Source organism: Borostomias antarcticus (assembly GCF_949987555.1).
Source record: "Borostomias antarcticus genome assembly, chromosome: 9".
Classification (NCBI taxonomy): domain Eukaryota; kingdom Metazoa; phylum Chordata; class Actinopteri; order Stomiiformes; family Stomiidae; genus Borostomias; species Borostomias antarcticus.
Window position 1 is genome coordinate 29,359,965 of NC_140242.1, and position 12,500 is coordinate 29,372,464.

The 12,500-nt window shown below is 46.4% G+C and overlaps 1 protein-coding gene across 1 annotated transcript in view; it reads right to left on the reverse strand.

The window, feature by feature from the left end:
- The window catches only part of LOC311313542 (contactin-associated protein-like 5), a gene marked incomplete at its 3' end in the record, with an annotated part of 63,148 nt that overhangs the window by 37,861 nt on the left and 12,787 nt on the right, over positions 1-12,500 (reverse strand). The window contains exon 4 of the mRNA XM_084443690.1: positions 421-568. Within this exon, the coding sequence (XP_084299816.1) occupies positions 421-568 (148 nt within the window). The remainder of the gene's footprint in view (positions 1-420; positions 569-12,500) is intronic.

Here is a 12,500-nt window from a genome sequence, read left to right on the forward strand (position 1 = left end):
GTCCTACAGACAGGCCCTGGGGTGGGGGGGGGTCCTACAGACAGGCCCTGGGGTGGGGGGGGGGTCCTACAGACAGGCCCTGGGGTGGGGGGGTCCTACAGACAGGCCCTGGGGTGGGGGGGGGGTCCTACAGACAGGCCCTGGGGTGGGGGGGTCCTACAGACAGGCCCTGGGGTGGAGGGTCCTACAGACAGGCCCTGGGGTGGGGGGGGGGGTCCTACAGACAGGCCCTGGGGTGGGGGGGGGGTCCTACAGACAGGCCCTGGGGTGGGGGGGTCCTACAGACAGGCCCTGGGGTGGGGGGTCCTACAGACAGGCCCTGGGGAGGGGGGGTCCTACAGACAGGCCCTGGGGTGGGGGGTCCCTACAGACAGGCCCTGGGGTGGGGGGGTCCTATAGACAGGCCCTGGGGTCACTCACTGTAAGCACAGCCATACAGCTCCACTCGCAGCCCCATCCCGCCACTGGGGTTCCCGTCCAGGGGGACGAAGCGCAGGAAGCGGGTTCTGAGCGCGGGGGACAGCTTGTGGTGGACGACGCCATCAGCGTTCATGTTCCCCGCAAACCTCTGGGGACACACAGGGAGAGAGAAGGGAGGAACACAGTGGATATAATTGCTATGAGCAGCAGACAGATACAGCGACCAAGACTCTTAAGGGAATGGTGTTCATTAAACAAACAAGACAGTAATTAGAGAAGCGTTATCAAGGGAGTTTTTTTGTGCCAGGAATGGCCAAAATGACCTTGGAAGTGTGGAAAATAAATGTTAATTATTCCAGCAGGGAATTAAAGGGGCTTTTGTGTCTTAGGTTAAAACTTTGGATCAGAACACAAGAGAAGAAGTAGTTTCCGATACCTGTGAAAGGTATGAATGAGTCAGTGCTGACAAAGCAAAACCTATGCGATGTATTTATCTCTCTATAAGATTACACTATTTGATGAAAGAAAGAAGATTTTAAAAAAATCACTGTGTGGTCTAGAAATATGAGAAGTATCTCATCTGGTCTATGCAACGCAGATGGAAAAAATAACAGAGAAAAAGAAGGTAACGTTACAGTGGAAAAGAGCAAGGGGAAAAAAAACAATTGGCATCACATTCTGCTCTCTCCCTGGGAGATACAAATGAATATTTCTCTCTGAAAATGTGAGACGTCATTATTCTTCTACATTTCCGTCCCCCTACCCTCCATGGAATTAACAGTCTGCACCATGGAGGCGATAGAAGGAGAGAGGGAGAGAGGGAGAGAGGGAGAGAGAGAGAGAGAGAGGGAGAGAGGGAGGGAGAGAGAGAGAGAGAAGGAGAGAGAGAGAGAGAGAGAGAGAGAGAGAGAGGGAGAGAGAGAGAGATGGAGAGAGAGAGAGAGAGAGAGATGGGGAGAGAGAGAGATGGGGAGAGAGAGAGAGAGAGAGAGAGAGGGAGAGAGAGAGAGAGAGAGGGAGAGAAGGAGAGAGAGAGAGGGAGAGAAGGAGAGAGAGAGAGAGAGGAGAGAGAGATGGGGGGAGAGAGAGAGAGAATGAGAGAGAGAGAGCGAGAGAGAGAGAGAGAGAGAGAGAAGGACAGAGAGGAGAGAGAGAGAGCGAGAGAGAGAGAGAGGGAGAGAGACAGGGAGAGAGAGAGAGAGAGGGGAGAGAGACAGAGAGAGAGAGAGAGAGAGAGAGAGAGAGAGAGAGAGAGGGAGAGAGAGAGAGGAGAGAGAGAGGGAGAGAAGGAGAGAGAGGCGCTAGAGAGAGAGAGAGAGAGAGGAGCTAGAGAGAGAGGGGAGAGAGAGAGAGAGAGAGAGAGAGAGGGGAGCTAGAGAGAGAGGGGAGAGAGAGAGAGAGAGAGAGAGAGAGAGAGGTAGCTTGGTAGTGAAAAGTAGAAACTGTAGATGACTGATGACCAGATCTCGTCATAACTGATTGGATAGGTGACGAGCTAAATCAATAATGATGTGTATTACGCAGTAACGGGAAGACGGATTGTTGACACCGAGGCTCCAGGCATTGTGGGTAGCCCACCAGTCAGCTCAGACCATTAATTCATCCCCCCCCTGCAGTTGGGAACAGTGGCATCTCTAGCGCTAGGACAAAGTGCCACAAATTGCAACAAACATGGATAGCAACAGAAAGGATGCTAACTCCTCACTGTGAAGTACCGCAGTAGGTATCCAGACACAGGTTTCCTGGTAGATAATGAAGAAGACACAGCCCTACCAGCGACTATTTAGGCTGTTACTGTGATTTATGCGAGCGCTTTGCTGTTGTGAGGCCATTTAAGAGGAGATGGGTGACTGTATCTTAGAGGAGATGCAAGCTAAGCACTTACCAACACGCTGTAACTCTTGTCTATGCAGGATAAGCATTTGCAAATTTCACTGGGATTCAGGCGTCCATTGCACTGCCCACCAGGTTGTAAAAAAGGCCTCTAGCAAGTTAAATTAGAGGAACACGTTTGCCTCACAATATCACACACATTTTTATCACTGTACCCGAATGCCCACAAGATGAGGCAATTAAATACCTCATACTCAAAATAGGCGGTCAGTTACCTGAACATAGGAGAAGCGAATCTTCACAACTCCTTTGATACAACAGGCAATAAATTTACCTCAGACTGTATTCGTTTGGGCGAGTACAGCATATTGATTCAGAGACACGCTATGAGAGGAAATGCATGTAAGGTGGTATTTGCTGACAAATGAATGTCTTGATTTAGTTAGCGGTTTTATTGCATTTCCAGATCATTGCTTTACCGGGAGGACTTTTCCCCTTCATCCAGAACATTCCTTTGGGAAACCAAACATGGATGTCTCCTTTAAAAATGCAGTTGGCTCAATTCTCCTATATTGTTTGATCGATTCAAATAAAGTAGTAATAAAAACAGAAAAGAAGAAGAAGAAGGAGGCCATAGGGCAATGTGATTGTTCTATATTGCTCGGCTTAAAGTCTAAATTGCAAGCAGTTACTCATCGCGTTCACCACGCTTGACTGTGTGAAATTATCTTCACTAATAAGGAAATTGAAATTGAAAGGATGGGTTATCAACATATTCTGTAAGCTAACTTTGGAAATTAACCTCAAGACTTCAAGTGAGCATATGCAAAATGCTATATGCACAACTCCAGTACTTCCTGGAATTAGACATGCTGCTCTATTTCCTGTCCTACACTATTGGATGAAGTGATTAATCAGGTGTGCCTGACTGCAGCACGATGATCAGGCACACCTGGATAATCACTTCATCCAATAGTGTAGGAAATAGAGAAGCATGTCTAATTTCAGGAAGTACTGGAGTTGTGCATAAAGCCCAGTATTCCATTGATGTGGGTCAGCAGAAGGGGTCAAGAGAAGGTCGAAGGTCGTACCCCGACCAAAAGCAAACTCCTAGCACGTAGAAAAAACGTATGGCAATAAACAAATTCTGATTCCGATCTACAGTTAATAAGCAGAATACAGTACGTTTGACATATGGACAAACATATCGGAACACCTACAGGAGCTTTTATGACATCCTATTCTAAATTCATACGCATTCATATGGAGTTGGTCCCACCTTTGCAGATATAACAGCTTGGGTGAGGTTGGTGTGGAAGAACTTGACCGGCCCACACAGAGCCCTGACCTCAACCCCACTGAACACCTTTGGGATGAACTCGAACGGAGATTGCGAGCTAGGTCCTCTCGTCCAACATCAGTATCTGACCTCACAAATGCTCTTCTGGATGATTGGGCAAAAAATATTTTGTCCATAAAGTGTATCACCACCATGTTTTGACATGTCTGACAAAAGCCATGTCATAGTTTCTGTTGACTCCCCTGCCTTAATGACCTTTCTTTATGTGGCCAGGTCGGAAAAAACATGTTTATTACCTAGATTGATTTGATTGATTCCTGCCTGTGGCTGCCATCCTAATTAAAGTTTGTTAGATGCAGCTGGGACTATAGGGCTGACGATGGTCTGATGACCAAAACGTTGCTTATTTTGTTATCACCTTATCACTTTATTTTTGCATTTATGTAGAATTAAAAAAATCCTATCTTTTTGCATCCGAATGCCTCATCTGTGGTGAGTGTGCGAGCCTTTCGCTTCTATGTTCGGAGACACGTGAAGATACATCCTGGTCATTAGTGTGTGGAGGTTAAGCCTCGGCCCGCGGCTTAGTCACTGTCCACGTAAACAGCTCCTCCCCCCCAGGGACACTATTATTATGAATTATCTTCATTATTTCGACTCCTGAACAGACTCCCTCCTCGTCATTAGGGCTCGTTACTCCTCTTCTCCTGTGATTAGCTCTGTGCTGCTTATGTCATATGTGATCTGCTCCCAGCATGCATGTGCACGCACACACGAGCACACACACACACACACACACACACACACACACACACACACACACACACACACACGTGCAGACACACGCACAAACACAGGCACGCATGCACGCACACACACGCAGACACACACACACACACACGCGCGCAGACACACGTGCAGACACACACACACACACACACACGCACACACACACACACACACACACACACACACACACACGCACAGTACCTTCATGATATGGGTGGATCCTGCTGAAGGCTTGTCTATTAGGCCTGGGAACAGACAGTTCCCAACTGTGTGAGCACCAAGAGATACTGAACCTTGCTAATTCTTGCTATACAAATAAAGCTGTGATTTATTGATTGATTGGTTGATTGATTGATTGATTGATTGATTGATTGGTTGATTGGTTGGTTGATTGGTTGATTGGTTGATTGGTTGATTGGTTGATTGGTTGATTGGTTGATTGATTGATTGAGACAGCAAAGCTGTGATTGATTGATTGAGACAGCATACATACATGGGGTTCACATTCACACCAACACAATGACATTTACATTTGAAGGAGAATTTAGCAAATTCATTTCATTCCATTTCATTTCATTCATTTTCATTCATCATATTATCAACAATGTATTGTGTGTGTGTTTATATTATCATGATAAATCCCATGGTCATTAACAACACCTCAACGAACAACCATGCTAATTAATGGTAAACAAACATTAAAATGTACTAATGAACAGCTATTTACACATAGAAGAATAAAACCTTATCGTAAATGTGACAGCTTAGCAATTTGCAGTACCTTATTCTAGGCACTACAATGGTGTGTTTCCACACCATCTAAGCTTGGTGAGTTTTGGCCAATTTGTGTCAATATGAATTAGAGATTACTGAGACCAGAATGTCTGGGGGGATCTGGGGGGGGGGTAATCTGGGGGGTGGGTAGTTTCCTAGCAGCCTGGACTCGCCATTTTACAGAAAAATAAGAACCAAAAAAAAACCCTAATCATCTTGCGTATATACAGAGGCCTCAGCATTCACACTCTCTCCTTCCAATTTGCAGGCACACTGTTGTGTTCACTCAAACGAGAGTAATCCAACGCAGTGCATCGCATGGACCAGCAGTTGAAATGAAACCTTTGTGCACCGGCCAAATAAGTCCCCCTTTTCATCAGCGCACAGCTGGACACATATAGACGTGAGTCATTTGCCTGTCTTTCCTCTGTGGCTTTGTCTAATTGGGTCGTTAGCGGTGTATACGAGGGACATCCTGCTGCTCGTGGACCGGTCCCCATCGAGCCGATTGACGCGCTGCAGAGGGGACACTAAGGAGGAGAGCAGGAACACATAATCACGTTGTCACTGTGACCCGGTCTGACACAGAGCACAGAGGCAAGAAAAAGATGGCAGCTCTGTCTAAGGGCTCTGTGTGTGGGGGGCGGATGTGTGTGTGCGTGTGTGTGTGTGTGTGTGTGTGTGTGTGTGTGTGTGTGTGTGTGTGTGTGTGTCTGAAAGAGAGGTTGAGAGACAGAGGTAGAGTTCAGAAGAAAGGTTTTTTTCTCTCTCTCTCTCTCTCTCTCCCCTCCTGCACATCACTGAGGAGGTCCAGAGAGGCTGGGGCATCACGCTAGCCTCACCCCAGCAGGGTCCAGAGAGGCTGGGGCATCACGCTAGCCTCACCCCAGCAGGGTCCAGAGAGGCTGGGGCATCACGCTAGCCTCACCCCAGCAGGGCTCAGAGAGGCCGGGGCATCACGCTAGCCTCACCCCAGCAGGGTCCAGAGAGGCTGGGGCATCACGCTAGCCTCACCCCAGCAGGGCTCAGAGAGGCTGGGGCATCACGCTAGCCTCACCCCAGCAGGCCTCAGAGAGGCTGGGGCATCACGCTAGTGACCCCAGCAGGGTCCAGAGAGGCTGGGGCATCACGCTAGCCTCACCCCAGCAGGGTCCAGAGAGGCCGGGGCATCAAGCTAGTGACCCCAGCAGGGCTCAGAGAGGCTGGGGCATCACGCTAGTGACCCCAGCAGGGTCCAGAGAGGCCGGGGCATCAGGCTAGCCTCACCCCAGCAGGGCTCAGAGAGGCCGGGGCATCACGCTAGCCTCACCCCAGCAGGGCTCAGAGAGCGTCAGGACCTCACCTCTGAACTCCCCTTGTTAAAACGCCAAACAGACTTCAATTAATATCGCTTAAAGCCATAGGATCAAACGGTGTTTGGCCACCTGTGGGTTCTCTTCATTAAGGACGCCTCGCTAATTAGCTGCCAGTCATCCCCCATGTGCCTTTCCGGTGACACCTGCTGTCTGTGAGCACGGAGAGGGAAGGTATTCAAAAGGCTCTGTGTTTCCTGAAGCTCAGGATACACTACTAGATATTACGCCCGATTTTATACACGATTCACAACCCTGCCGAGTCTGTCCTAGTCAGCAGCAGTCTGCACTAGTTGGGGGTAGTCGGAGTGGCAATTTGGCGCAGAAATCTGTAGGTGTATGAGGGGTACAGATTTAAATTGGTAAGTGTATGATGAGACTTCTCCCGATCCGAGTCGGAGCGAGTCGGAGCATATCAGACATGTTTGATATTTTTGAGCAGATTCTGGACGCAATCGTGTAGTATAAACTCATCACCACCCAGTCCAGTCGTTAAATGTGCGATACCCAGTTTTTCAGTTGTCAGACAAAAATCATCAGAAGCCAGTCGTCTAGTGTATACTCCCAGTGGTCTAGTGTATACTCCCAGTGGTCTAGTGTATACTCCCAGTGGTCTAGTGTATACTCCCAGTCGTCTAGTGTATACTCCCAGTCATTTCATAATCTGTTAATATTGTGAAAGTCTTCTATGACAGAAATTGATGTAGTACAGTATGTCCCAATACATAGTATGCAAGTATGGCAAAAATACCAGGATGTCCTACTATATCTGGTTGTATTTTCCGGTATGCAAGCCAGCACACTTTCCTGGCTATTCTGACCCACAATCCTGTGCTCAGCTCACTCACAGAGGGTGGATGGATGTCACCTCTGACAACATTACTTTGAAAAATGAGCTCTGAAAACTTATTTTTAACTTATAACTGTTTTTTTTTACTCAGTAAGTTACATGGACATATAGAACCTGACATTTTGCTAAAACACACCACTATTATCCTAATTGCAATTTTTAGAACTTGGTCTTTCTAGTGTCAGGCAGGTTGTGTGAATATGGAAAGGCATTCAAAGTACTGTTGAGTCAATATCCACCCTCAGTCGGTTAACAAGCAAGAAACACGGCTTCAATGGAAATGAATAAATCATGTGGATTATGAATCCTCTTCTGGCGCAAGTTTGTCTGAGGTAAAACATGAGTCAGTACCTGAGAGAACAGTACCTGGATGCTTCTGGAAGCTCTTTAAATGATACCCTGAATTATAACATGACCTTAAATCCTGACACTACAGAGATCAAGTTTTAAAAATCGCAATTAGAATAATAAGAGCGTATTTAAGCAAAATGCCAGGCTCTGTATATCCATGTAACTTACTGAGTAAAAAAAACCAATTAGAAGCATAAGCTTTCGTTCTGTCACAACACCAGTATCCATATTCCTGACCTTTGGGCTGTCATAGAGCTTAAGTGATAGACGAGCGCATGACAAGCTGAGCCTCACTGTGGAGGCTGGTGGGTCAGGATGTGTGACGGGGGAAAGGCTGAACACTGAGCCTCACTGTGGAGGTTGTGGTTCAGGATGTGTGACGGGGGAAAGGCTGAACACTGAGCCTCACTGTGGAGGCCGGTGGTTCAGGATGTGTGACGGGGAAAGGCTGAACACGGAGCCGCTGGTTTACAAATGGCGGTGAGCTATGAGGACGCTCCCACCTGAAGGAGCTCACACAATCCCACAATCACAAAATCAATGTCACAAAACCCACATTGTGATTTAGGTGACATTTTTTGAATGGAGTGAATTTACTGTAGTGTGCATGCGTGAGTGCATGTGTGTGTGTGTGTGTGTGTGTGTGTGTGTGTGTGTGTGTGTATAGATAGAAAATAGAATATAACATTATGTTGGGAAAGGTCCTTTTTGATGTGATTGCATCTGTTGACATTTACAGCTAGTTTGCGCTACATTATGCTATTGTATTCGACCGAAAGGCAGCCTCCAGCCTGCGTGTGAATCATCTGTATACATTAGTATATATCCTGTTATGCACTGTGTGTATATTTAGATGTGTTTACAGATGCTTGTTGCCCTGCAACTGGCACGTTCTGTTTTAATATCTGTGTTTCTTTTATGGCTCTGTGTGCTACTAACCCTGTTCTGCCTTCCCTCTCCCTAGTGCCTCTCTCTCTCCCTCCTTCCTTCTAACCAGGTCCAGTGGATACCCCACTGTCACCCGCAGACCACCCTGAGTCCGATAGACACACTAACCCTGTCCTCCTCCCTAGTGTCTCTCCCTCTTATACTCTAAACAGGTCCTGTGGACACCTCCCTGTCTCCTCAAAAGTCAAAAGTCCCCCCTATGGCTCCTGGAAAAGCCCCCTGCCTCCTCATGACTAGCTCCTTCCCACTCTGTGTAGTCAGCTGTCCCTAACCAGCCAACCCCACCCGTTTTTTACCTTTAGCTCTCTGCAGTGGTGTGCACAGACATTTTGGGGGGCAGGTGCTCAGTGAAAAATGAGGGTTAAATCCATTAATTGATTATGACTAGCTAGCTTGTTAAGCAGGTACAGTCTGCTAATTGATGCTCAGCTGTTTGCCGCTGTGTGAGACTTACTTCACAACAGAGACAAATAAATGCAAGTTATAGTTTGGCTACTGAGGCTTAGGGGGCAAACAATACACTGGTTTGGTTTATGTGTTACCTGGCTGGTTAGCTGTCATCACTCGGGCACTCTGGAGCTCTGGGCACGGGTGTGCCGCGGGCACGTGTGTGTGTGCGGGGGGTGGTCTGGCAAAATTACAATGCATTTTGGGGCATTATTATTACACTCTTTTTATCGATAATTGATCGATGTCACCATGGGTCACGTACAGTAGGCCTACACTGTAAAAAAAAAAATATATATAAAAAATATATATATATAAAAAAAAGAAAAAAAAAAGAAAAGGGCACTTGCCTTGTCCAGAGGGCAAAGGGCAGGTGCTCTAGCACCACCTCGTATCTATCTGTGCACGTTCCTGGCTCTCTGCTTTCTCTGCTTTCTGTTTCCCCACCTCCGCCTTGCGGCATTCTCTATGAGCCTGTTCTGCTAAGTGCTTACTGTGCTCTGTTATATGATTCACTTAAATATCATATTAGAGACTACAGGGGTCACTAACACATAATGGCCGACCATGTAGCCAACTTCTCTGTAACTATTTGTGCACAGGAGTTGTCTGTGAACATTTTATAGGAGCTTGCTCGATCGTCTCGTTGAGAGGGGTCAGGGAAGAATTTTTACAGCTCACTTTTCTGGACCCTGGGTGAAACTGTTTTTTTTGCTTCGCTTTGGAATATGTAGGGGTGGGACCTATGCCCACCCCCCCCCCCATTGCTCTCTGTAAGACGCGTTGTGTTGCCTCCAGTAGCGGAGCCAGGGTTGGGGCGGGGGGGGCGGCCGCCCCGGGCCCACTATTCACTGGGGCCCCCCGTTGACAAGGGGGTTCTTGACGGCCAAGTGCCACAACCGCAGGGCCCTGTTCACCTGTTTGTATTGTGGATTCCGCCCGTCCTAGTACCACCGTAGCAGGGCCCCCCTCCCCCGTTACTCTGAGGAGTGAAGATTTTACTGTCGCGCTGAGATTTAAAACACCGCCTCCCTGTCTGGTTTAGGCCTATTTGTTTCCCTCGCTGTTTTTTTTGTAAAAAAAAGAAGAAAAAAAAGAAGAACAAAAAAGGACTATTAAAAAAAAAGAGTCAAGTCATTTCCCATTTCCCAACATCACTATTTTGTATAGTGCAATGAACCATTAGCTCCGCCCCTGGTTACCTCTGTGTATGAAATGCGCTATATAAATAAAGTTTGATTTGATTTGAATCCCTTAGGATTGGAACAAAGGCATCAAATGAAATCAGTTCTGGAAAATGTAAGTCTTTCTGGAGGACGTTCCAGGCAAAGGGGGTATTTAAAAGCTTTTTTTTGCCAGCTCAGCGCGAGCACAGCACACAGAACAGCCATCTGCAGAACATCTGTGAGCACAAGCTAGAACAGCCTTGGCTTCTGAGAAGATGGACTGAACACACGTAGGCTAAGCTGGGACCAATTCCAAGGAGAGTTTTATAGATAAAGCTCAACCAATGGGTACACCTGCATACATACAGAGATGGCCAATCAGGTTCTGCATACAAGGTACAATGATGGGTAAGATGTTTACAACCAGTAACAAATCACAAGGCACACTGACACACAATGTTGACTGCAAACATTGGGCAGAAGCACTCATACAATACATCCCCCTAGTCTAGTTTAGTCTAGCTTCAAAAGAGAAGCTGAATTTATTTATATAATACCTTGAGCTTAGAGACTAGATTGGTAATGTGAGCCTTGGTAATCAATGACAATGGCCAAAGACGTCTAACTTGGAATGATGGGATGAACAGCATGAGTTTGGTTTTGTGTTGAATTCTTGTGCTCTCAAGCTCCTCTGGCTGCTACCCAGAAACCCTGTGGGGCTCCGCTGAGCTCCAATAAGCCGGCAGATAATCTGAGGGACTCATCTGCTTCCACACCCAGAGTCTCCTGCCTGGATACAATACCTCATTCATTCATTCATCCATTCACTCCTTCATTCATTCATTCATTCATTCATTCATTCATTCATTCATTCACCCATTCACTCATTCACTCATTCATTCATTCATCCATTCATTCATCCATTCACTCATTCATTCACTCACTCATTCATTCATTCATTCATTCACTCACTCATTCACTCATTCATTCATTCCTTGATCACTGTTCATCAGTTTAATAAACGTCCTTAACTGCAGTTCAGATGTAGGTGTGGTCTTTAAACGTGTGAATACTGTATAGCTGTATAATGACTGTATGCTTACAGTATAGTCAGTGTAAGGGGCTGTTTTTACACAGCTGGTGATATGAGCTACAAATACCTTGACATCATGCAGCACCACATTCCTACTGTCCAGGGTAAATAATACATGTCTAACAATGTGTGGAATTAGTTAATAATTGAAGGCGTGGTGAAGCGCTGAGCTGTGCGCGCTGTCTAGTAACTGAGCTGAGGTGAAATGACGCCACCCACTCCATGAATTTAATTGTCTCCAAAGCAAAGCCGTGGTGAAGTGACTGAAACACAGGGAATGCTGAGCCGGATCCATTTTCATATTGCAGGCCTACTGGGTTTTTTTTTTCACCAATTTAAATATTTTTAAACAGTACTTGACGTAACTGGGACAAACAATGGTCTATAAAGAATTTATGCGTGCACTAACATCGGGAGCTACAAACCCCTTTTTTCTCTCAGATGTTAACTCAATTATGCACAAGTGCTAGCCTGGCACAAAGCTAGGGGATGACATCACACTGGAAGGAAATCAGCTGCATTTACACAGGGACTCGACTGAATAAACCCCCACGCTCGCCATCTGCAGCTGCTGTCAAAAGAACAAAATGTCTCCATCACAAAGATGAAACAAACACAGGGACATGATGTGTCAACATCTGGATGTGTTCTGGATCTGTGCCATACAAGGTCTTTGTCCACAGGGACCAGGGGGCGTGGCGGAGTGGTTTAGCCACTTTCCCTGGAAGTCACCAAGAGGTCACTGAGTCACACTCCAATGTTTTATTTCTGGGAAGCTTGTATGATGCTCTGGACGAACCTCAATTACTGATCAATTTATGACTTTATCCTGAACGCAATCATTGGTAATTAAGGTGAACTCAATAACATTTTTTTTATGTTATGTATTTATTTCACCTTTATTTATCCAGGGGAGCCCATTGGGACTAAGGTCTCATTTTCAATGGCGCCCTGCTTACACAGCTTTACAGGCAGAAAACAGCAACATATACAAAAGCCAACAACATATACAAACAAACAACAACATACACAGAAGGCAACATTATTTAAAACACACGCACGACTCGACTTTATAGCTTATTTTTTGAAAGCGCCCAATGTGACTAAGGCATCCATTCTGAAAGATTCCTGGAAGTCATTCCATGCCCTGGATGCGCCATAACTGAAGGCGGTCTTT